The sequence below is a fragment of the Strigops habroptila genome, chromosome 1 (assembly GCF_004027225.2).
Source record: "Strigops habroptila isolate Jane chromosome 1, bStrHab1.2.pri, whole genome shotgun sequence".
NCBI classification, from domain to species: Eukaryota; Metazoa; Chordata; class Aves; order Psittaciformes; family Psittacidae; genus Strigops; species Strigops habroptila.
Window position 1 is genome coordinate 48970154 of NC_044277.2, and position 27248 is coordinate 48997401.

At 43.6% G+C, this 27248-nt stretch overlaps 1 protein-coding gene across 1 annotated transcript in view; it reads right to left on the reverse strand.

The window, feature by feature from the left end:
- COLEC12 (collectin subfamily member 12) overlaps positions 1 to 23462 on the reverse strand; it is a 100003-nt gene extending 76541 nt beyond the window's left edge. The window contains exons 1-2 of the mRNA XM_030496598.1: positions 23230 to 23462; positions 11028 to 11078 (exon numbers count right to left, since the gene is read on the reverse strand). Coding sequence (XP_030352458.1) covers positions 11028 to 11078; positions 23230 to 23236 — 58 coding nt within the window. The 5' untranslated portion in view covers positions 23237 to 23462. The remainder of the gene's footprint in view (positions 1 to 11027; positions 11079 to 23229) is intronic.
- Between the last annotated feature and the right edge of the window lie 3786 nt (positions 23463 to 27248).

Below are 27248 nucleotides of genomic sequence, written 5' to 3' on the forward strand. Positions count from 1 at the left end.
CCCTCTCTTCATCTGTTCCTGGCCCAGAGTCAAGGTTTGCTGCAGCAAGAGGTGAGCTATGAAGTTTACGGGGTTTATGGTGTGCTGATTGCCCTCTGACAATGGCAGGGGCCAAGTACTGAACCTGAGGCTAAGACATCATTTTTACTTTCTGCTAGACTACTCCAGACCTCACCCCTATGGGCAGGAGAAATGGGGGAAATAAGGGACAGAATTCCAGCTGAACAGAAAAAGGACAGGAGCCACCTCTGCTTTGCTCCTGCTACTTCTTGAAAAGAAAAAGCAGAACATGGTGTTCCCTTATGGCACCACAGACCAGCACGTTGTTTTCTGCACCTCGATGAAGTAAAACTTGAACTATGAACACCACACCAAGCAGAGAGATCATCCACAGACATTGCTTCACATGCTGTTTTGGACCCTGCAGAAAGGATGTGTCTGATCCAGGACCAGCAGGGATGGAGCAAATAGGGTTTGAATTACAGGTCTTGAAAATTCATCGTTATTTTGGTTCTGTTTGATGACCCAAGAGAGAGACAATGAAGACATGTCTACTCCTCTTCCTCTTGCAGCATTTCAGCCAATTGAGACCCTCACACACACCAAACTCATTGACAAACTTTGACACCTCAATTTTTTCTCCTAATTTTAGCCAACTGTGACTAACTATTTAAAAAGGCACCAGTTTTAAAGTTTCAATATTTTGGAAAGCTTTTTCAGCTTCTCTGTGAAAAGCAGAAGAACCAGATGTTGGTTTGTTTGCTTACCCTTAAAACTAAGCCATGCTGTGTATACTCCAGTCTTTGCCTCTGCTGCTTTCTGCAAGGAACTCAGAATAAAGAAATTTTGCAAATTTTGCACTGAAATATGCATATAGCCTTTTTCATAAATTTGTAAAAGAGGTTGAACATGTACTATCATTAATTAAGCAGACACCTGCTTAAGGAGACAAGTAAGTTATGGAGCAACGTTGGCCTGTTTGAGGCAACAAGAAGAACTGTGACTGGTGACTTGGAACAGGGTGAGGACAAGAACCACCCTGTTTTTGGCTTTCCAGACCTGGGGAACACTACGCCCAGGCGCACATTTGGGGCAAAAAAACTGGACTGGATTGCAGGGATGTCCCTGCAATCCAGTCCATGGGTCTGGTTTTTGTGTATTTGAAGTCATGCTCCTAGGTAGTCCAACACACTGACCCAAATCCAGTTTGGATGTATTCATATGAAATGGAGCACATAGTTTTAAATATAAACACCTGTGCACACAAGCAGTGACATGCAATAACTCCTGGGGACAAATGAATTTAGCTGTGCACAGATGCCGTGTTGAAACCTTGACAGTGGGTGATCAGATTATTCTGGCTTCAGAGTGTTCAAAATATTAATTAAGAACAAGGGCTCTCCGACTTCAAATGTTAAGTCCTACAGGTCAGATTTAAAATGAAATCATGAGTTACATGGGACATTATATGTCATATTTCCATCTGAAGCAATTAATTTCTAGAGAGAAGGGAGGAAGGAAGAAAAATATCCCTTGGCTCTATGTATTATTATTTTTTGTAAGCAGATTGTCCTCCATTATATGATAAAGCAGAAATGTATGTAAGGAATCTTATGTCACTACATACACAGATCGTCTGAAATCATACCTTAACCTGTTAGCAAAATATGTAAGGCAAGTATTTTTACTGCCATTGAGCACTACAAAATGCAGGGTATATTGATCTTAACAAGCCTGGCAAGTAAAAGCATCCATGCCCATTCCCAGGCTAATTCAAAATATAAATCTCGGTAGAATTTTCCATGTTCTTGGCAAAAGACCTTGGTAACAAGCACACAGATACATGTTACATAAAGCAAGTCGATAAGCATTTTCCAAACTTTTAGAATTTCAGCTTTTGAAGGATATGCAGAGAAACCCTGTTAAGCAGACCCTAGTGCCTAGATATCCTCAAAAGAAAAATGACCTGCCCTGCACTTTTGTAGCATTACGAAATGGCTGTCAGAAAAGATGCTGAAGAAAAGTCCTGCTATGCTGGACCTGAATGTCTGCACAAGACTTTTAACACAAAATCTCTTTACGAGCCTTAGCTGGGTTGAAGAGAAGTGGATCCCTGTGTCTTGCACTCCCTGCATCTCCTACAGAGCCTCCAGCTGCCTCCATTAAGAGTTTCAAGCTGAATTGCAAAACCCCCACATTCACGTTTTATTTATTTACGGCATCGATCTCTCTGTCTGTGTGGATTTTCCAGATGCATTCCTGACCGAGCTGAAAGAGTATCTGCAGGATGCAAACCTCTCCACATACCCATTGTGCAACGCTTGTCCGTGCTGGCTCCGGGCACCAAGCAAGGCTCCTTCCTGCTCACGCCCCACTCCCAACCCCTCTGTGCTTTCCAGAATCTCAGCCCACTCACTTAACTCAGGCTGAAACAGGACAAACTGAAACTTCTTGGCTGCTTTACCTAGGTTTACCCAGATGCAGAAGGTTAACAGAAATCGGATAAGATTTTATTCCATCTTTCCTTTGGCTAATCTTCTTGTACTGCAGCACAGTGGAGTTTTGAATTGGTTTTGGCTTAGCAAAGCAACATACTGTTCCTTATTAGTGTCTACAACAGGCAAAACCAGCCTAAAATACTTAGAGATTCTTTATTTGCACTATCTCCATTACTCTTCTCTCTCACAGGCTTCTATAGGCATCCACATGCTTTCCCCAGCATTTATATAGGACATAATACGTTATATATTGCCTGGTTGGACAGAGCCTTGGACGACATGGTCTAGGGTGAGGTGTCCCTGCCCATGGCAGGGGAGTTTGAACTAGATGATCTTTCCAAGCCTAACTATTCTATGATTCTATGATTCTATGATCTCTGTGTAGTACCTCAAAATGACCAAGAACATGACACTCTTGCTCAGGATGGAAGTTCTTTCATGCAGCATCAGCCTCTCCTCTTTAAAGAGGTAGATGTCTAGGTTCCCTAAAAGTAGGTGAAATGACTCTCACCCTAAGCCCTATATTCAGATTTCGTATGGAAGTCAACCTTCAGACATAAAATTTTCTCTCTGAAAATCATCTATAAATTTGCCATGTACAACAATGTGATGTACCAGGTTTGTGGTGTCACCTGTCCCAGGACACTGGCTGGGCTCAGGGCTGCTGAGTGTGATGGTGGGGGACAGCAGAGACCACTGGGACTGGGTTCAAGTATAGGTCCAGGTCTGGATTTGGGACTGGGCCAAGCTGGTAGTGTTTCACACCTTCCTTGTAGCGGCTCCCCTGGAAGTGTGGGAAACTGGGCACCAGCCATGCAGAGGCAGGGAAGCTTGATGTAATATTAAATGACATCTTACATCAAAACATCGTGGTACTTTTGTTCTAAAGCTTCTAAGAGTTCAGCAGACAAAACACCATACTAACAATTTAATCCGATCTTCCCCCTTCCCTGGCACACTGCTGAAGTGGACAGCAGGAGACAGGATTGCTCCTTTAACTGGAGCAAGCAGGAACGACTGCAGGGGCTTTTGAGCAGGGTAGCCAAAGGCAGAGAGGGCTCCTAATCTGATAGCTAGGGGCTTATTCTATGACATGGTGCCTGTGCCTACCGACACGTCTGTCAAGCTAACTTCTATTAACTCTTTGTCTTGGTAGCTGCTAATTAAAACACACAGCTCTTCGTTGTTAGCATACGTTGTACATAAATTGCTGACAAATTAATGGCAGCAGCACTGCTTTATGCAGATTGCACTTTCAGGGGCCTGGCCCAATGGGATATTGAGCAGTGTTTGCAAAGGGCTCAGTGCCCTGCAGAATCAGGTGTGGGGATGTCACATCTGCCATGTTACTTAACATGGGTGTTAGAGCTCTAAGATGTTTTGAGGAAATTCCCAAGAAATAGAAGGAATCTGGGATACCAATGTTAAGCAGCACACAACAGGTATGTGCTTTATTAGTGCGTGTTTTTAGATGTATCTAACGACCTATCCTCAAGGGAAAACAGCAGCTTCCTTTTTATGAGACACCAGTGCATGTGTCACTGGCAGTAAGTATACAGCACAACACCCTTCTGATGGGTAATAACTCTGAAGTAGGTACAGAAGAGCCAAAGACCAATTAGGCACATCCGAGCACTCGCAACCTTACAGTTAACAGCATCCAGTAAAGAGCAGAGTATAGTAACAGCTGGTTACAGATGCAGACTTGTATTTGGAATATAGCTTAAGAGGAGCTCAGGAGTAATGCTGGTGTGTGCTACAATCGCACAGCAGCACTGGGAGAGTCCACTAACAGGTATTTCCAACTATTTTTTCTTCCTTCTCATGACGAAGTTTTCATTTCTCTGAGTTTTTGTGTGTTACTCCTTTGCATGGAAACATAATGGTACCAAGTGCTCAAAATACAATGCTTAGTTTCCTTCCAAGACTTTAATTTCACAGGTAATTTTGTTATGAAGTTGAACAGCCCATAATGCAGCCTAGGTGTTTTGGCAGCAAGCTGGTATTACCAAACATCATTATTTGTCCAGCTAGTTTACAGGGACATAAATACAAAATCCCCAGGTGTGGCTTTCAGTGTAGCCAATGGTTTTCATTCCATTCGGAAATACAACATGCTGTTCAGCCCACACACCTATTTTATAGCTCTAATGAAAAATAGCAAGATTCACACACAATGGTGACCACGCTGCCTTTCAATGCACCTCTAAAAGACAGAGATTGACCGAACAGGTATTGCTCCAAGCATGCAAATGCAATATATGAAGAAACATGTTAGGAATTTTAATTGTACTAGATAGGAAAAACCCGTAACTAAGAGAAAATAGATTGCCTACATAAGAGCACACAGCTGGAATGACTTTAGTCCCCACGGCATTGCTAAGAGGCCTCTTTATGGGTTTGGATTAGAAGAATTGCCTTTAGCCAGGCACAGTAGGACAGGTTTGGAGAGGGGCAGCTCCAAACCCATAGACCTGAACAGCTCCTACGGCTCCTCAGTAAGTTAGCACAGGACACACAGATCTGATAACTTTTTGGATCTCGCTATTACTGCCTGACACTGATGGACGTATCAGCAACTATTTTCCATCTTTAGGAGGATTGGTGGTTTTAAATTTGTGGTTTGAATGTATCAGCAATAATCCATTTATCACCCATGCCTTTTATATTGCAAGAGAGAGAAGCTACTGACAGAGGAGGGACACGCTGGCAGCACGCAGGCACCTTGACAGCTCGTGAGAACCTTGATGTTCCTCTGCAATGGCAATACTGCACACACGTCAGCCTTTATTTATTTATCTATCAAGACTTCAAATCCCTGCCAACTCCCCCAGTATTCTGGAAAGAAAGACAAAGAAACCCTTCACAGGCAGTCCCTCTGCACGCAGTCCCTGATGCATGAGACTGAAGCCCCAACACAAACCCAGGACACCCAAGGGTGCTGAGCTCTCACCACTGCTCACAGGTCAACCCAGGAGAGGGCAAGCTCAGCCCCTGCCACCTTCCTGGCCATGGCAACTAAAAGAGTGGCTCCAAATGAAATTTCTCAGCCTAAAATGAACAGCCACGTGGGCACCACCATTCAGTGGGGATTTACATACCCCAGGATGCACACAGGCAAAATCCTCATCGGATAAATATGGCCAGATCAGTGAACTGGAAGCAATGTGCCCAGCTTTCCTCTGGCTTTGTGAGTATTGGTGACCCTGTGACTTTTTATTAAGCCACATGATTACATGCTGCATGCATACATGTGAAAGAATGCCCAGGGAGGGATGTGGCTTGTGGCACCTGAAATCCCTCACTGGTCGTTTACAAACCATAAAGAAAAGCTGACAAATTCCTAAAGCTTAGAATTACTTCTTTTTTTTTGTTGTTAGGGGCTTAAGGTTTGTATGGATCTAGCACACCACCAGGCCATTTTTTTGTACATGTTATTGTAGATGTGAACAATGGCCTGGATTTATCCATACATAAGAGCTAAAATTATTCCATCTGTGTAGTGTTAATGAATAAATGCTATTCCTGAACTATCACAAAATTCTAAGCCATGAGTTTTGCTTACCATAATCATGGTTGAACTGTTACTTGTAGGCAGAAAAAAGAAAAAGTATTTTTTAAACCCTTTTCTGAAAAATTATTCCATTTCAGTTATCATTTTTTGCTGTAAACCATTCATAAGGCTTTTATCAATTGTTACATTCCTAAACCTCCCCAGTTGTATCCTATCAAAGGTGGAGAAATAATACATAGCTTGTCACTGTATAAAATAGTATAAACAATATATAGTGAGAAAGCAGTTATTAAACAGATCTAGTTCAGGCTGCTCCCAAGCCACTTATTAAGGAAAAAAATCTTATTTTCCAAATATGTTGTTAAATCTTTTTTTTCCCCCCTCACCTCTTTTTAGTGTAGCAGATTTCATTACTGTGTGGCAGGATGATTCCTCCATTTCTTACCCAGAAATTTCTAGATTTAATTCTCACACCTGGAATAATGCTCAGGAGCTAGATTGTCATAACCATATAGAAGGGACATCTCCTACATACCCTATGGAAGATACCTAAAAAATACCCACCTTACTTGATAGGAGCCCCAAGTAATTTTCATCCCTCCTTTCCTGACAGCCGTTGACCTACAGGGTGTGAGGAAGACCAGAGGACCAGTGCTTTGGTGCACAATGGAGATACCTGGGGGCACATAGGACTGTCCCATACCAATGGCTCAGCCCCTATGGCAGGGCAGTGGGAAGGTGAAGGCGAGGAGGACCCTGGCTCATGATCTAGAGCATGAGGGTGACGAAGGTGGGTCCCACTGTGAAGGACAGGCTTACAGCCTCCAATTCTGGCTGTGTTTGCCAAGGGCGAAGGGTAATGATCTTACACAAGCTGTTTAGTCTTCTACTTATCTATAGTGCACTGGCCCTATCTTCTGATTCCTTGGGAGGTTTCTCTTCATTAGGAAGGTCAGCTCATTTCTTCAAAGCCTGTTTTCTAAAACATTTACAAATGTGCTTTGCAACAGTTCAAAGGACATTCCCTTTGACAGTTCAACAACTACCTCCTTTGCTTTCAGCTGTTCTATATTGTACTGTAACTTGCAATGAATAATTTCACACTGAAATTTCTACATGAAATAATCTGTTCAGTAAAGTGCAGGTTTTAAGATCTAAAACATTAACATGAAAAACAAAATTCACAATTATCTCTATATCTATTACCTGGAAATGCCACAAGCTAGGAAGATCAGATCTGCCACCTTGGAGTCCATTAGTTCCCTTCAATTTCCTCATCTGTGCCTACGCCCAGAGCCTGAATCTCAGAGGAGAGTCAAAACTCTGCCATAAAGAGATCTCATCCTGCTACCACCTAGAAACTAGCCTAAGCCCTCAGGCCTGAGATTTAGCATCCCAAAAGTGTGTAATATTGAAAAGGAAGTTTTGCCCTTTCCTCATTCATTCTTTCCCAAAGTGGGGTGTGCATTGGGTGGGGCAAACCAATGACACTGACTGACAAAAGAGTTAACATCGGTGGCAATCTGGTAGAAGAAAACCAGTGGACAGGCATAACTTGTTATCTGAAGCAGATAACTTCAAAGCAGCCTGAGCAGTGACTGGTGATGAAGTAACCATGATAAGAAACACGCTTCCTCACGTGCTTTTTCAGTGCAGTAATCTGGAGGCACTGCAGCTGAGCATCGCCTTTCTGGCAGTGTCCCTGCACATCTGTAGCATCCATTGAGAAGAAGTAAACAGCATCAGTCAGCTGGAAAGAGCACTCTCCTCAACCCCCCTAGATCCTCTGTAGCAAATTTGTCCCAACCTCAAAAGAGAAAAAATAGCTGGGATGTGTTTTCCTAGCATCTTGGAGTTGTCTCCATCTGCATTCATTGTTATTTAATATGTTAGCGTGTTATGCTTAGTACATTTGGCTTAATATGACCATTTAATGTTCCACTGACTAAAAAATAAAGTAGCAAGATAAATTCTCTGAAATTAGCGTATCTGAGGAGGAGGGATAGAAAAAGGAGAAGCAGTGCAGGATATTGTGTATTCAGTCCTCTTTTCAAAAGTTTCTTCCCCAAAATGAGCATTATTGAAGAATGCTTCTGTTTCTCCTTCCCTCCGCAGATTTCTTCCTTCCTTGAACCAAACTACAGGCTCCAGCAACAAGGCAGCTAATAATAAACTCCTCAGCTGAACTCTAGGAAAGCAGTTTGGTCAAGGCTTTGCCTGCCAAGTGCTGACCAACACATGTTCCCAGCTGCCAGCAGTGACTCACTGCAAGCCATGTTTTTTACAAACCAGTTGTGCTTTAGCCATCTCCCCCTCGGAGCACATTTTGCTCCAAACAAGGCCTCACACTTCCAAATGATGGAGTCAAAGGCACTTAAGTCATGGACCTCTGACCACGTCTCATGTCAACAGCACATACAGGGAGTACTCCGGCCACAATACATTAACACAAATGTTCTTAGACCATGGCTCCTGAAACGAACCCCCCACTGCTGCTTTTATTGCTGCCCACTCCAGGAGGCTGTACACAAAGAGCACTGGGACTTCTGCAGTGCCAGCCAGTAGGCAGGATGGGACTCCTTTCAAAATGACCTTTTATCAAAGGTTTGTATAACAAAACTTGGTTTTTGCCTTGGGTTTCCCCTATATTGCCTTCTTTTAACAGTGAGGACACAAGGCAAAGAGGGAACACCAGTTGGGACAGCAGGCATAACATTTCTGACTGGTCAGGCAGGAGCTTGAACTACTTGGCTGCATTTCGATCCCAAGAACAACCTCTGGTGCTTCACTGGAAATGCTGATGCGGCTAGCCAGTGAATCTGGAGTTCTCAAAAGACATGCATGTCACCTTGCTAAATGGAGGAGCTTAGTGCCAAGTGAAGCAGCCAGCACTGCTAAAAGGACATGGCTCCCACTCCCACCAGAGGTTGCTCAGAGGCTGCCTGGAAATGCAGCAAGGACTGCAGAAATGGGAATGCACTGAGTTGGGTTTTCTGAAGGAGAGGAAATGACCCATTTATGAGCGCTTGCAGGCAAACAGCACAAGTGCTGGTGGAGGTACGTAGGGAAACCAGGTCAGCCTAGTTCCTCCATGTGCTGCCCCATGATGCTGGGAAAGATGAGGAAGGGGGAATGGGAGGAAGTTTGGGCTCAGAAATAGCATGCAGAAAGAAAGCTTCTTAGATCACTACACTACCGAGTTACACAACTCTCATCAGTGCCAATACTATGGCTTCATGACCCCCATTTCCCCTTCAGTTGAGGCTCTTCTGCAGATGTCTGCAGATGTCTGTACTGCAGGCATGTGGGACACTTCCCTGACCACAGCGATGTTTTCATGAAAGAGAAGGGCTTATGGTTGTTTCCTAAGGGTGGAACTACCCTGTCTTCTTTGGTGGTGAAATCTCCTCCTCCTGCCTCTGCCAGCCTGCTGGCCCTTTCTTCCCTCCCTGCCACATCACCAAACACAACAGCACAAGCATTTCTGGAAATGCTCAGATAAACCTTGCATTTCTAAGGGAAGAAATAACTCATACTGGTGGACCACATTAACCATGAGAAAGAATGAAATGAAAGCAAATTAACATGCAAAAGTCCCATCATGTCACAACAATGCACTTACTATTGGGATTGCAAGGACAGTGGAGTACCGCTCCTTGCTAAAACATTTCACAGTTCACTGCAAGAGCATGCTGACCAGGGATAGCTAGGTAGCGGTCAACACAGAGGGAAGCTATTTTTATAGGTGTTAATGAATCCAGCTGGAGATGACAGAAATGAACAGTTAACATTTCTTCCCATTTCTCAAGATCTTTTTTTTTTCCTTTTTTGCTATTCCAGGGCCTAATAAAAAAAAAAATTTGAAAAAATACAAAAAATGAAGGAAAAAACCCTGTGTGCAGCCTTATGGCAGGACTTTCCAAGCCACAGATGCTGACTCTGTGGTTGGCTGATGTATCCAAAATAAAGCTCAACAGCAGGGAGCGGAGGAGTAGTTCAGGGGCTAGAAGAGGTCATGCGAATGTGCTCCCCACCTCCCAAATGCTGCATCTCCTCACACTGCCTCCCCCTGCTTGGAGGGAATTGTTGACTTGTTTTTTATTTCCAGCCTGCCTTTCCTCTCTCTTTGCCAAGTAGGGTTGTTGAAAGTGACTCTTGTTGCAGCCACTTTCCCAGGAGAATGAAAATAAGGTGAACTTGTATCCTGATGGCTTACAGTTAAAAAGGCAGCTAGCAGCTTGGAAGATGAGACCCTTTGGCTGCTCCAAGACAGAGCTGGTGCTGTGGGAGCCCAGAGGACACCACGTCACACCCCTGTGCTTGTAAGGATAGCAGTCAGTCTGCCTTGGGCAGAGACTGAAATGTTTCCCTGAGGGAAAGAGCTCAAGAGCCTTGAAAAGAGGATCCTCAAAGGCTGCTGACCCCTGTGCAGAGATGTGCGGCCTTCTTCACGCAAAAAAAGGAAAGAAAGAGACTGACCTCATTTTAATAATTTTTGACATTAGAATGCATTCATAGCATATACTTCTACTTATTTTTTGAGAGGGGTGCACAGCATATCTGCTGGCACACCTGGCAGTACAGCTTCTGTGAGTCTACAGGAGGTCCCATGCCACCACTATTGGGAAAACCTACAAACCCCACTGCACATCGGTCTGTGGGTCAAAGGAAAGCTCAACTGGGCAGGGGACATGTAAGAGGTGTGGACCCTTTTCAGCAGCCAGCACATTCATTTCTGTTCAGGTGTGGGCTTCAGTTTTGTAATGCTAGTGACCAAATAATGAAACCACTCACTTCTTGCTTCTGATCAGGGCTATTGCTGAAGCGTGTGTTTGACAAGAAAATAAACCAAGTCCAAAAATCACACCTTCCTCTGGGCAGATATTAGGCTGAAGTGGATAACAGGACTGTACCTGCATGTTTTGATGCTGCCAGTGAGGGAGGTTTTCATAGCAAGTGTCTGACTTACCCTAAGCACTATGCTATAGCGAGCTGAAAGATCTGCTGCCACTTACCAAACCTCTTGTAGCCAAAGGACTGCACCTCCTCCTCCTCTGCAAAATCGTCTGGAGAAAAAAGAAAGACAGGAACAGATTATTACTACTATCACTGGAAAAAGATGGGAAGTTTTTACATGTGCACATTCATAAATTCATGTACTTGGAAGTTTAACTGATTCATAAGGCATGTTACTGAGCTTCCCCTCCATTGCTCATATCCCACTTCTGTCCCTAGGTGGAAAAGGCAGTTCAGAGCCTTTCCCCCAACTGGTGTCCTCAGCAGAAATCCAGACTACAAATGGTTTATCAGCTGGCAGCTACCTGAGGCCTGTTTGTCCACCTAAGTACACATCAGAGCAGACATACCCCTTATCACGATGATGGTCATAAGTGTGTTGCTTGGACAGGCTCACCTGGAGCACGGCACTCACTCCAGCCCACTGCCTACCCCATCCAGGCAGTCGGGCTCAGGTTATACGCGCACAAGCTGGGTTGTCTGCACAAAGTGCTATGCGTAGCTATGCTGAGTGATGAGAGAGGAGTCAGAGGCAATGGCTCTCTGTCCATCCACCACCTCCCAAGGATACTAGCTTGGCCTGAAGAGGCATGATCCAATAAAAAACTGGAAACAGAACTGATAACCTCAAGCAGATGAGAAAAATAAACACCCTTTAAGCCCTTTTGTTCTCATCTTCACCAGCTAGAAAGCAGTGAAATGCTTATAATCTCAATTTCTTTTTTTGTGAGAAGCTTAATTTCTCTCTACTTCCTTCCAGCAGCAACGGAAAAGGCTGGCATCAGCAGAAGAAACACACCCATGACTTCTTTAGAAGGATATGTTTGTGTTCGTGTGTTCAGCTGCCTTCTATCAACACAACCCCTCTTTCTGCTGAGTCAGGAAAGGTAAGAGCCCTGCCTCATCATCAGCACCAGCCTTTGCACCAGGTGATCAACTGCCAGGGTGGGCAGCACAGCCCAGGCTGCTCATCTCCTGCTTCCCTGTTTCCCAGGGGGAGCAGAGTAGAGTCATTCTCCCTGCCCCAAGCACCATTTCAATTTGGGGGAAGCCTCCACGGGGCTCTTTTTAAACAGGACCTAGGACACGGCCTCCAAGTGGTGGCCAGCGGTTTGCAGCCCAGCGCTGCACTGGGGAACCACACTGCCTTGCTGCATTTCCAAGCAGCAGGGTGCAGGCAAGCCTGCCTCCACACTGTGAAAAACACCATCATGAGCTGACAGCAATCCCCACTCTCCAAAACCCAGACTGTTATACTCATCGCAGCAGAGGGGAGGCGGATGCAACACCCTGGGGAGGTTCAGTGGCTGCTCACCACCTTCCAGCATGGGACGCTGAGGAAGCCTACTTGCAACCTCTCCATCCAGGACCTGCCCCTGACACAAGGTGGGAAGGAAACAGAAGCTCAAAGCTAGTCAAGGGTTTCACCAGAAGAGAACATCTAGTGAGCGTCAGTGGAAAAGCAAGCTCAAAGCAGATAAACAGACGTGGTGGAGTGAGAGGCCAGTGCTCAGTTAGACCTTTGCTGTCCACAGACTGCATCATGAGACTGGGCTAACTGGTGCAGCAGCTAACCTGGGCCAAACCAAAGCCTTTAGGGGATGAATCTGAAGGTGAAGTAAAGATATGGTACACATCCGGGCCCAACAAAGCCTAAATCATTTGAGTGTATGTCCAGCAAGAAATCTGACCTTCACCTCCTTCTGACCTGCAAGGTGCCATGCACAGAAGGCTGAGGGAAACATTCCCTGAGGCAGCAAAGGAGGCCATGAAATGCATAATTTTGCAGAATGACAGCCTTTAATCAGACAGCACTTCTGATAAAATAGCTCAAAACTCACATTCTTCCCCAGGTAACATGTTTTGTTCACTGCCAGAGGTGCTCCTGTCCATATCTTTGGCTAGACCCCCCATTTCAGATGTGCATTTAAGAAAAGGAAGAACCTTTTCTTAAGGAAGAACCAGTGGACACTCCTTAGGCAAAACAAACACATTCTGGTTTTGAAGGCAGAAAGAAACCTTTAAAAACCAAACCCAACAAACCCTCACAATTGTACCAAATGTTATCTGAAGATAAGGTCACCCAACAAAACATGAGAAATGCTAATAAACCATAAACAGTCAACCACCAAGCTTCTCATCCCAGCAGTGAACTACCCAGGAAAGATCTTCCTCTCTTGCACAAAAGATAAAACGCTGCACAAAAAGATACCAGCTCCAGAGCCCTCAGCTTCCTGCCCTCTTCTGCTATGAGGGCCATAACACAATCAACTCCTTTGTTTCTCAGAAGTGCAACCTGGCTTATCCGATCCATATCTGACATACACAGCCAGGCTGTTTAAATCCTGTGGCTTCATTCTACACCACATCTCCAAGACCTTCCTTCCAGGCTGCCAGAGTCTTCCCTGGTTGTTTGGTTTTTCATGCTTAGCCCAACAGCATTGCCCTACCCATGCATTAGAATCATAGAATAGCTAGTGTTGGAAAGGACCTTAAGATCATCTAGTTCCAACCCCCCTGTCATGGGCAGGGACACCTCACACTAAACCATGAGAATAGACCAAGTTTATTACCATGTTTATTATCATATTTTTGTTTCTTTGGACTTTTTATATTTGCAACATATATATATATGTTTCATACACATACATACAATATACATTTATATACACACTTGTATACTTTTTAAATATATATATATACACTTTCTAATGTTTGCAACAGTGCATGCCCTGCTTGCTAGGGATGATTTTCTTTTTTCTTCAGCTTTGAATACTTTATGATTATTCATTAACCTCCCAATTTTGAAGAGTGCTTGTGGCATTTGAAACAAAGAAGTGGAGATGGACAAGGACAGTTTTGTCTCCTGGTGACGTGGCACCTTGCTTACTAAAATCTAAAACATCAGAGAAAACCTTTTTAATCCCTGTGTGTTGGTCTAGCAACAGGCAGCAATGTATTTAGAAGGAGCCTATTAAAGTTATTTAACAGACTAAGCTCAGTGGTCTTTCAGTCACAGCTGCCACTAGGCACTTGGATCAAATCATGTTTTACAATATTAACTGTAATGTAACAAGTATAAGGAAAATAAAGATGGGAGGAAGAAATTAATAAACCAAGGTTAGACTAAACGTTCAGAAATGAACAGCACTGTATCCTTTGAAAAAAGAGACTTGGATGGGTTGAAAGTCCTACTTCAAAAGAAATCTGTGTTTGAAATATTAAAAATGAAGTTGACAAACAAGTCTATAAATTTGAGCCCCAAGGCAAAGCCATGTGCCCTAGCCTGCTCCTCCCATGTCTTTTGGGCAGCATTGTGCTCACTGGAGGCAGCAGAAACTTTGCCCTCCGCTCCCTGTTCCAGTGCTAAAAATACCAAAACTTTGTCACAAATTTTACAAAAAGTCTGAAAGCTTCCCGGTATCTTTGAATCAGGAAAATACAAGAGAACCTCAGTTTTCCTTGAGAAGGGAACAGCTTTTCTAGAGAAAACTATGAAAATGTGATCTGTGATGAATTACAGAGGTTAAGAAAATACACACCGAGTAGGAAAACAAATAGCAAGAAAACTTCCAGCATGTTTTTATGCCTTATGCTTTTAAAGGCAGTATCAGAAATTGGAGTGTGAGAAATCCATGAGTTTTGAGCACCGGTGGCTGATATTACAAAAGGAGATTCTGTGTTTTTACATCAGTGGTGCCCATACACCTGAGTGGGGCTGCAACTGGTGTAAGAGGGTTTTGTTTGACATTGTGAAAGCCACAGGTTAGAAATATTTTTCTTTAGTTTAAGTCCAACCCTTCTCAGTAACAGAGAGGACTGAAATGAATGCAGTATTTTCGTTACATACATATACATTTAATATATGGGCAAGGCTTATTTTCCTGGGTGAAAAATATGAAAGGCAGATTCTTCCTTGAAGCAAACAATAAAGCAGATGTCCCAGCCAGAAGAATTAACTCTTTAGTGCTGGAAAGACCAGCCACAGTTTAGTTATAAGCTGCTCTACAAGCTCCTAGCTGTGAGCTGAAAGATAGGCAATCCAGAATAAGAAAGATGAAGAAACATGAAAAGCTGGTTAAAATGTGATTTCTTATTCCACTGACTTCTATTGAGCTCTGGCAGAAAGAAGGTCCATAAAAAAGGTGAACTTTGGGCAGAACAGAAACATATGTGAGCAACCAATCATATTTAACCGTGTAGGGGAAGGACCACCAGAGAGCTCCTGTTTCATCAGGTTTACAAGAGTCTCCTTGGAGGCTACAACAGATTGTCACGCAGAGCTTACAGCAAAACACTAAAAATAAGTGGCTTGCTGTAGCTGAGCAGCAGCACCTCAAATATTTTAGGGAGTCAGTACAAATCAAGAGCTCTGGTCCAAAAAACACCCCAACATTTCAGATATTCTGGCTATATCCACACCCAACCGAGTACCAATGCCAAATTCTGCTTGCCCTCCAGTTATAAATTATTACTGCAACACCTCTAATAAATACAGTTGTAGAGTTAAATAAGTTGCAGTAAAATGCTTCAAGGGAGTGGAAATTATAAAAAAGCAGTTCAGTTGGGGATTAACACAGCAAACAGAGGGAATTCATTTAATCTAAAACAAATTAGGCTATCATTTGATTAATTTGCTAGAGGCAAAGCAAAAATCTGTGGAGTAGAACTGTGTAATTTCTAGTTCTTGTTCTTAAATCTTAAATAAATTAATCATGGACCACTTAAGAGTCACTCTGAGGTCAAGCAAGAAAGAAAGAGCTGGCCTGGAGCCAGAAAGGATGCCAAATCTGCCCTGGGACTATATGGGGCCCGTAAGCACTGCATCACTCGGTCCCGCCGCTGGAAGAGCACCAGATCTGAGGAGCCTTTGGTGCAAGGTGATTTTAGGGAAATTGTTTCCATTTTATCGCCTTCCTTTTGTGGGTGCCAGTGTTGGCATACACAAGGCGCTACATAAAGCTGCTAACATACATGTCCAGCTGTCACCTTTTAACAGCACACCCCACTCAGCCATTTAAACAGGATTAACTAATGAAGCAAGCTAGACCTCAGAACCATTAGAGATGCGGGGTTGTATGGTGGCTGCAGACACGTGCTACCCAATCATTTCTATAACTTTTGTGTGCAGTAAAGATGGGTTCAAAGTCTTTGTTTAAAGACTTTGTTTGAAATCTTGAATTAAGAAAAGACACCAATATTCTACACTGTCTTTAAAAATCTGGGCAAATCTATTCCAGGAGAGAATGAGGCATCTGGGCTGAAAATTGTCATGCCAAGTTTCAACTCAGATTTTAGAAGTTCCTTTATAATCCTTCTGAAAATTCGATTTACAATACATTAGAACTTACCCCTAAGTACCACGCTGGGAACTCAGGACTATAAGATTAATTTGTAGTAACAATGACATCCAGTGTAAGAGTTTCCTTTAAAATAAATCTTCCAAAGAGCTTTAATAGCTGGCCCTGCCTTTCCCACTGACTTAATGGGAACTACATAGTTATATCCCAGTGCAACTCTGTAAAATTAATTTTATTATCAAAACCAGATTTTTTTAATTTTTTTTTTATTTTTTTTGGTACCATTTGGAAAGAAACTGTGCCCATTATTTGAAAATGGTGATACTCCTCTCTTTAGCCCATAAACCAGCAAGGATGCAGAACTCTGCTCAGAACTACACAGCAAGTGCATCTCCTCCATGAGGGACTGCTTGCAGTGTCCAAAAGCTACTTCTGCCCTCTCCATCTCAGCCTTCTCATGGAAAGGCAAAACTTATCCACTTGTGAGGTTTCTGTAATATTAACAACTGTTCAGACAGATGAGAACAGTGAACACCAATATCTTTCTCATATCACGTTTCAAAAGCTTTTTGAGCAGCAACCAGATTTATATGCATTTCTGGTCACTATTAACTGGGTCATTCAAAATGCTGACCTAGAGGTGAAACTGAGCCAGCAGAAGCACAGCAAGCAGCTGCGGACTTCAGATGTTGATGATTTCATCAGTCTAATTGGTTTCCACTCATTTTCATAGCTTTTATTCTGGACAGTCTCCTGCTTGTGCTAACAGGCTGCTCATTCCCCTCTCTCTTCACAGATGCTTCGTTTCATTTGTCCTCTTCTTCTGCCTTTCTCGGCTACTTTTTCCTTACAGCCTCTTTCCATATTCAAGCCTTTCTCTGCTTCAAGTTTGATAAGCCTCCCCTCATAAAAACCTACCCCACAATTTAAACCGCTCCCTATTGACAAGGTCCCAAAATGACATGTCACGCTCACAGCATCACTGTTGTTGGCTGTGTGTGGCGCCCATATTTTCCACCCAGTCCTTTGTCCAACTTCTCACATGGTAAACTCCTTTGGATGGGGATTACATGGATTCTGCATTTGCAGAGTACCTAGTCTTTAGAGGTGCTGTGGCAGAGGTTCAGCTGAGGCAGTCCTGGAAGAGAGCCCACCTCCCCATCTCCCGAAGCACCCTTTGGGATGTCATCTGAGCCTGGATTCTGGCAACAAGACTGAGGTTTTTCCCCACCTCTGTCCTTCAGGCTGCTGATCTGGGAATTTGTCTGTTTTCAGTATCACAAGAAAGCAAGAAGCAAGGTCCCAGACCAGAGATCTTCTCTTGACACATAAGCCAGGACTTGGATTGTGTCTCTCATCACCTAACCATGCATAAAACAAACAAAACATGACAAATGGGTGCACTGTCATATTCTGGTCTCAAACTATTCCCCAGCTGGTATGGCTGCTATGGCTGAAAAATGTGGCAACTCACATTAAGAATACAAAAAAAAAAAAAAAAAAAAAAAGAAGATTAAGAAATTCAGAGGTATAAGAACTATGGCTCTGGTTTTGCTTTTCAGGCTCAAAATGAAAATAACACATAGAGTTGTTTCTTAGCCTGCCAGTGCCGCAGACCATTGCTATAGTACTGGGGTCAGGACCAGCTGCATGGTGCAGAGGGTCAATCTTAGAAGTTAAAAGTTTAAATCGTATCGTATTTCATTATAATGATTTAAGAGCAAACAGATCTGTTCTCATCAGTGCACTGAAAAATTGTGCCCCCTTGTCTGTATGTCAGGGGAGGCAATTAACAGCAGTATTAAAATGGCATACACATTCCTAACAACACACGTCTCTATTACCTCCCATAACTCATTCACTTTGTTCACCAGTGACGTCGCAGTCTTCACCTCAAATTTATGCACCAAAAGGGACTGCAGTTTTAGGTGGAAGCAGTCAAACTCCAAAGACAATTCATCTTAAGCTAGTCCCTCACTTGTACAGACCACACTCACATTATTAGGAGGATCAGGTTCACTTTCAGTGCCTGGTGAAAAGCGTCTTTATTTTGCTTTCCAAGGGGGAGGGCTGAAAGGAGAGAATCTCTGTTCTGACACACAGAACCTCAGGATAAGGAACGTTTTGTGAAGCTGAAGATAACTGGGCACACATCCTTCACAGCACTGAACTGCTTTTATCCTTGACATTTCCTCCAGTTCTCTTTCTTTATTTTACTTCATTTACTGACCAGCTCTATCTCTCTGCAAGATCACCTTTCCCTCCTTATCCTAGCAGGCAAAGGTGTTTGCACCTCTGGGGACAATGGTCTTTGCGTGCAGATCTAAGCAAACCGCTCAGTGATTGTGACAAAAAAGGGCTCTGTTCAGCTCTCAGCTGTAGCAAAATCAGTCTGGAATAAATTTATGCTATCCAAAGTAGCAGAAGAAAGAGCCATAGCAGATTTTAAACAACTCCCTTCTTCACAGGGATAGGCTTGCTGGTGCTATTCTTACTCCAACATGGATGGTTAAGGTAGAATATTAAAAGCCAAGATGAACAATTACAGCTTCATACTGAAAATACTCCTGTCATAACTAGCTTATATGCTCATTCTGCTCAATATCCATTGCAGTGGTACAGTAATATTTCTGTTTAGTAACAGATTTCTCTTGTATTTTCACAGCTTCTAACACCCTGATTTCCTCTACACTCTTAATAAGAATATCCTTTGACACATGCTTGCCTGATCCTCTTTCTCATCCATATGTTTAAAATCCTCTGTGCTACCAACCAATTCAGGATACACACTGACTGTATAGTAGCATTGCTCAGGATTTGTTCTGCATTGTATCACACATTTATTATAACTGCTTGTGCCTTTGAACTTCTGCTGTAGGGTCCTGTGACATATCCAACACACACCACTCAGAGCTCCTGCATATGTTTCATGTTTATGTCACTATATTCATATAAGCTCTGTTACAACTGGACTAAGTAAAGGTTACTGGATCACTCCGCTTCTAATCCTCGGTTTTCAGATGCTTTCTGGCTTCTGCAAAATGCTCGGGACTGGATTTTTTCGAAATCTGCGGTTTGAAGCTTCTATCCAGGAAAGAGCTATTTGCAGATGCCTGTGCATTTGATTTTGTGCACATGAAGATTAGAGAGAGAGCAAGCGACCTTTTCTTCTGTATTAGAAAATTAGAACATTTATTCCTTTATACTGTAAAAATAGCAGTGGCATCAAAACAGAGGGCAAGACAAAACCTGCCAATAAGGTAAACATCATATAAATAGATTATTTGTTTTAAGACTTTTCAAGGCAGCTGAGACTGAGCAACTAAATTTGCATGTGCACTCAGCTTTTGCAAATGGAAGCTCTACCTGCAGATTACATTCAGGCTCCAAGGTAAAACATAGAAGGGGTGATTTTCAGACTAGATAAAATGAAGAAATTTTTTGCGATTAGTATGGTGAAAGACTGGCACAGGTTGCCCAGAGAGGTGGTGGATGCCCCATCCCTGGAAACAGTCAAGGTCAGGTTGGATGGAGCTCTGAGCAACCTGATCTAGTTGAAGGTGTCCCTGCTTGTTGCAGGGGGGTTGGACTAAATAACCTTTAAAGGTCCCTTCCAACACAAACTATTCCATGAAATACAGGCCGATGTGTCATTAATTGTCTGTAAAAGTGTGCACTGCATAAGGAAAACTTGAGGTAAACTGAGCTGGCACATCCCGTGAAAGCTCGATGTACTCTACGTAGTGAAAACTGTGTGCAGAAAGCACATGGAGCTGCCTTTGAGGCACACTGGTCGGCACTAAGCTAGGCATCCAGACTAGACCATTCAGGAGGCAGTGCTGGCTTCACCAATTTCAGTGGAACACAACCAAGGATGAACCTGTCCCACCATTTAGAATCATAGAATCGTAAGGGTTGGAAAGGACCTTAAGATCATCTAGGACCTTAAGATCATTTCACTCCATACATCTCTTTTTAAGCAAGAGGAACTGCACACGACAGGGTATTTGGTCACTTTCCAGTTCTCAAGCACATGACACCAGATGTTTGTCCTCCAGCACCATCACTATACAAGTGGTACATAGCAACAGGAGGAAGGAAGGAGGAGGAAGAGTGGAAAGAAGCAGCTGAGCTACCTTGGGTATGGTAATTAAGAGTTTCTCTGTCATCCTGGAGCAAAAGTCCCAAAATGACCACCTTGACTTTGTCATTGCCTGATTTGGGGCATTAGTAATAAGTCGTTCTCCAAACAATAACCACATTTCAGATGAACATAGTTATGACCAGTACTGCCATGACAGTAGTGTTTACAGATACAGTTTGAAGTAACAATTACAAAATATATCGCAGATATACAGAACAAAGTTCTCAGTTTTAACAACTCTTGTCCCTGTCCTAAATTAGGGCCAGTGTTTTTGAACATGTGGTGGTGTTTGACTATGAGGAAGCTGTTTTCATTTGTTTCCCAGGCAACAAACACTCCTTCATACCCTAATAAATAACTGAAACTTAGAACTATCATTTGATAAATATACATCTGAGCCTAAAGCAGTCAAGTCTCTTTGTAAATCACATGAATTATTACTAAAGAGTATCACAAAGTTTGTGAGCTCTGCAGTTTGCTGGAAATAAAACTGCCAGCGTATTAAACATAAACTTCAATTTGTTTTACTGATTTAAAACATAACACATTATGAATACCAGCAATGGAAAATATAATTTATTCCTTACAGATATTTAGTGATGTAATTATTTAGATATTCCTCCTTTCTCCAGAGAGGGTAGATACAGAGACAGCTGCAATCAACAGATCGTTCTGTTGTTATTGAGAAAAATGTCTAACTACACCAAGTCCTACAATTATTACCACCAACAAGTTTAAAGAGAAACTATGAAAAACCAAGTCTGTACGCAGAAAAGGAAAACACAGAGTCAAAATTTGGTTTGGCTCTCTGACTTCCGTAACACTGGCAATGGCATTTGATGTGATGTTTTGTTTGAAGTTTCTCTTTTTTCTTGCTATTAGCAGAGTCATCTAAGAGTTCTTCTTTGTGTGTTTTATTTCTGATTTCCGTAACTCTGCAGGCGAAAGAAATAAGATGGCTGTGATTGCTCTTAGGGGAACTGAATAGTGACGGCTAGCAATCAGAGTGAAGCATCTCCCTCTCGCTGGAGTGCAGAGCACCAACATGTGCTCCCAACAGGAGTAACATCTTCCCTCCAAATCTCACTTCCCTGCTCTGCAAGGAAGAGTGAAGGAGGCAGAACGGAAGGAGATGCAAGTCACATCATATCTTATTGCTGTCCGCAGACCTCTGCATCCCACCTCCCCCCAAAACCAGTGCAGCCTCAGCCCCAGCAAAAACAGAGCGTAAGGCTTTTGGTGATAACAGGCAGGGGTTATATTACTGGATTCCCATTGTTTTGGTTTGTTCCTGCCATTAGGCTTATGCTGATAATGACAAGCTGATGACAAAACTTTTTGGCACGAGTACCCTATAAATAAAGAACGTTGTAAATACATTATTTTTAATATGTTGCATGGCCCTGTAGAGACACCAGTGTCACAGCGCCAGGAGTAACTTACATAGTGTGTGTGGGCTTGCAAAAATAACCCCCCCAAAAAGCTTCTCCTCCCTTCAGGCAGCTATTCTGGCAAGTGAATAAATAATCACATCATTTGGTTTCCCGGGCTCTGGAAACTAAGTGTAACTATCATGATGTTTACTGGCCTCCTGGCATCTGGAATCAAACTCTGCAATCCAAGCACAGGCACATGGGTGCCCAAAAGCAATTTTCTTATATGTACGGGTTTTTTCCTTCCAGTTTATTTTTACCTCTGAAGAAAAACTAGATGCAACTCTCTCAAACTCCCAACTACTTCCTAAACTTTCCATAATGTCCTCTGATGTTTTCATTGTAAGTATTCCCCAGCGTGTAAAGTCTCTGCCTTTTGCTGTAGGGCTAACAATTTTCATAACCAGGAGGCTGTCTTGCAACCCCCCATATACATCTTTACTAGGTTACAGTGTACCAATTTGGCATCTGCTTCTTTACTTGATTTTAAAAGTGTGTAATGCCTATCAGTCACAACTTTGTAGGACCTGGTCAACCCGTAGAAGTGGCATGTTTCATGAATTTAACACAAAAAAAGCGGGGAGGGGCAAAGAAAAAGGAAAAGAAACAAAGTTTCAGTTTTAACAGATGCAAAGCAAAGACCAAATATTTTCCAGTCGGTGGATGTTGAGGAGAAATATGCCAAATACATTTCACAAGCCAGTTAAGCCTCTACTGGCACCTAATCACTGCCAGATGTTTAGAAGCAACACCAAGAACATCGCAAAGCGTTGGCAAAAAGTAAATAAATCAGGGAGAAATAAAAGTCTTCTTCTCGGGAGGGGGGGAGAGAGAGGGAAGCAGGGTGCAGAGAGAAAACGTGCTGGGGAGAGCGCACATGACAGGGGACACACAGGGACCCCTCAGCTCCCTGGACGAGACCGACCAGCACACGCCAAACCGAAGGCGAGACCCACGCTCTGCCTCTCCGGATACCGGCTGCCCGCGCCCTCCCGGTGTTCTGCCCGCAACCTGCCTGCACCGTGCCCTGCCCGTACCCTACCCACATACTGCCCTGCCTGCACCCTGCCCGAGTCTTGCTCCAGCCTGTCCACATGGTGCCCTACCTGCACCCTTCCTGCACCCTACAGTCCCTACCTGCACCCTTCCCGCACCCTATCTGCACCCTGCCCGCACCCTACAGACCCTGCCTGCGCCCTGCCCGCCGCCTGCTCCCTGTCTGCACACTCTTCCCGCATCCTGCCCTCACGCAGCCCTGCCGCTGCCCGGTGCCGGCGCTGCACGTGTGCGGGCGGCGGAGCGGGCGCCCGGCTCCCGTTCCTACCTTTCATCTTGGCGCCGGGGCGGGTCACATAGGACGGACGGGGCGCGGCGGGGGCTGCCGCCGGGAGCGGCGGGCGGGCGGGCAGCGCTCCCTGCCTATTGCCGGGCCATGCCGGGGGCCGGGCGCGCCCCGCCGCGGGCCCTGCTGCGCAGCCCCGGCTGCTACCGCTGCCGCTCGTCGTCGCTCCTCGGCCGCCGGCGGCACCGCGCTCTCGCCGCCAGCCCCGAGCGGCCCGGCCCGGCCCCGCCTCCCTCCCTCCGCCCCGGGGAAGGGGCCGCGGCCGGGGCCGGCCGGGGGGGGGGCGGGCCCGGGGCTCCGCCGGCGGCAGGGGATGGGGGCGTCGCACCCCCCTCCGCAGCGTCCCGCGGGACCGTGGGGTGCTCGGAGTGCGGGGCCCTGAGCAGCAGGGTCTGTCTGTGGGGAACAGCCCAGGACTGGACTTAGAGACACCCAACGGTGACCGGAGAGATCGAGTGGGACATGGTGAAGCTGGGTCCCTCCCTGCCCACCCCACGCGTGTGGCAGCCACCTGTGGGTGTTTGGCTCAAGCCACCGTGGTGAGTATCGCCCAGCTCAGGCATGCCACGGCTCCCTGAACAAGAGGTCCCGGAGCTGTGGGTGCCTATCTGTCAGTTGGGAAGAGGCTGCAGAACGTGCAAAGTTCACCCTAGCATTGAACTAAGCGCCACGAGAAGTCCTGTTGGATTCAATGGGATTGTGTGCAGTGCACGCACTGAAGAATGCATATAAATATTTGTGGGATTAGGGATATACAGGCCAGTCATCTTTTATTCCTCTAGTTCTGGATGTTGCCAGGGATAATGGATCATTTCCAGGCTCCCATTTTCCTGAAAGGCATGCTTTGGTTTTCTGCAACCTACCCATTTTTAGGCCATTAAAGACAGTGATAAGTATTTATCATCCAGCTTCAACTTTTAACATCAGTGCTGATGAATCAGAGCTCGTGCAACATGCACTGGTTCGTTCGGGGGATGAACAAAGTAGCGGACGCACCTGAGAGCCTTTCGTGTCGCAGAGAAGGGGTGTGAATGTGGGCATGCCCAAAGAAATTATGATACTACATGGTGTTTTCAGTGAGCTTATGGGTCTGATAAGGACCATGGTGTACCAGAAAGGTCATGGCACAGTATTACAGCATTAGTTTAACACCAGCTCAAAAAGCATTGGAAACCTTCCAAGTACGATCTCACCTGAGTGAGGAATGGAGGATTAAATCCACAGAAAGTAACCATTGTAAAGCAAAAATTAAAGAACACATTTAGAAATCTAAATTCCTTCTGTTGGTCTAATGACTTGAGTTGACATCTACTTGAGTGCATTTCGCTGACTTGAGGCAGTACCTTCAGTTTGGGATTGCCGAAAATCCTTGAATACCAGCTGCAGTAGCCGTTTGCTGCTTTAAAGCAGGGCTCAGATATCAAAGAGACGTGACTCAGCTTTTAGTTTACCCTCTGGAAGTTGACTGGAATATCTATTTTTGGTACAAGTCGTGAGTAAAACACTTAAATCTGAATACAGTCCCCAAGTAGTTACAGGTGTCCTGTAGTGTTGTGTTGGATTAGGACAACAGTTCTTGCAGTGTTTCTCAGACCAATTAATGTTCATTCAGTTGTGTGATTTATTGGATCCGAAGTTAACTTACAATTTTCACATCAAGGAATCAGTATTATTCAGTTTCACAAACTAAAAACTATAGACTCCGATCCAAAGCTCGTGAGTATGTTTCCAAGAAGGAATCTTTTCATTAATTCTCATAGGCTGGATGAAACCAATAATAAAGCTCCATTTCTCCAGAAGAAAAGTACTTATATTTGAAAACACAGTGCAGAAGGACTGCTTTAACAAAAAAAAAAAAAAATCAAAAAAAAAAAGAAGAAAGTCTTGTGACTTTAAAATATTTAATTTGCAGACATAATGGGACACTATATATGTCTAAAATAAGTTTCTATATTATCTTTTGATCATGTAAGTTGTTTTCCACATTGAATTTCTTATAAATACGTTATAAATTTAAATGGCTGATGAGCTTCTACTCTTCCCATGCTCCATGAGGTCTGCCTGCAATGACACGCACAAGGACACTGGGAATCACCCAGACACACAACCAGTGGCCTTAAAAGAAATTGAGTTCAGTTCTTCCAAATTTCATCCCTTGCTACCATGCAGATATGCCAGCAGGCTTGGTTTCAGATAAGAAGAGCAGCCTCTCTCCAGCATCCCTCTCCTGCCTGGGTTTCAGACAGATGCTGACCCTGAACAACCAAATTAGGGGCCACTTTCAGACTCCCCCTCTTTTTTCTGCTTAGGTGCGAGCTCCCTGTGAAGTTGGACCTTGCAGATCTTAAATTTATCTCCATTTCTTACTACATGGGGCTCAAGAGATATTCCTACTATCTAGGTAAACCACTGAATACGTACATATTTAGGGTGCAATACAGTACATAATAGAGGGTGCAATATGTAACCAGCATTGTCTGTTCCTGGGCCTTCATCAGCATGAGCCTTTTATCCACTCTTTTATATTTTTCAAGTTTCATTTAAAGCTATGATGAAATACGCCAAACACAATTACACTGCCTTCCTGGTTTAAACCACTGATCTTCTCAGAAAAGGTTTCAATCATGTTTTCATATTCTTTTATTTTAAGGAAACTTTAGTCTGTGTTCTAGGGAAATCTAATTTCACAGAAACACTTCATTTTGGGGACTTTTCCAATACTCCAGCTCAGGACATAAATTATGAGGCGTATTCTTTCATCCAATAATAATAATATAACAACAGCTGACGACCACAACGGGCTGCCTGTCACAAAGTGATCCCACATTGCAGCCAGATTCAGAGTCAGAGAAGGTCTGGAGGATCTAAACAAATCATCCTTGTTTAGAAATGTTTCCATAATAGCTTAATATGGCTTGTTTATATGGAACTATGACAATTTATTCATCAAATGCTGAAACAAGGTACCCAAATGAGCACTTTGCTGTTGCTGTGGCATAGTGTGACTTTAAGCACTTACCAGCCACATGTGTTGTTCATTTTTTCCTTGCTACAGTCTTCTCTTGAATATCAAGGAAGTTCATTTATAATGAAATTTTACTCTGCAAAAGGTGTTCAAATTTAGCAGTAATCGAAAAGAAAAAGATGTAAATTTAATCTCCCTGTATGCACTTTAGAATGTATTGTGGAGACTTTGCTGAAGTGACCTAAAACCAGAGGTAATGTGCACAGTGCCTGTTCACTTTGATTCCACTTCACAACGGACCATTACCCTCCCCTATCTCTTTCCCACAGCCTAAGCTACAAGCTTTTTACAGCTTTGCTCCTCTCTTCTCCAGCCACAAGCTCTTTGGCTATTTGGCTAGTCTTGTTGATGCTGGAAGCCTTCCTTACTCCATGCACGTGGAGGTATGTGTGGCATTCTTCTTTGATTGGCAGCCTTCTCATTGCCCGAGGCCACATGCAAGACAAAGGGCAATAATTAAATGAAAAAATCTGAAAAATTGCATGCATCATTGAGAAGAACTGCATGTGACACGGGAACCATATGTGGAAGATCATTTGTCTCAAGTAAGTACCATTTGGGTTCAATACAAAATGTGCATTTGAAAAGTTAGAGTTGAGTATTATAACATATTTTAATGATAAATCTTTTTCTCCACAACAATTTCATATTGTTGTTAATGACCATTTTGGACCTGTGCCCAGATTGAAGACATTATCCTTGGATCCGAGTAATGAATTTGTAAATGATCCTGAACAAATGGTGAAGTTATTTACTAATAATATTGTTAAATCTGCAGATGAGCCTTTTCTTAATCTGGGTAATTAGCGTTATAATTTGGAAGGATTTAGTTATCTAGATTTGTCTCTGACAAGTGAGGTTGGTTTTTGGTTTTCCTTTCCTGCTTTTTGATTAACTGGGAAACTGAAGGAAGGAGATTCTGAAAGCAGCAAAACACTTGGTTATCTTTTTGGTATGCCAGAATTACTCAGAGACA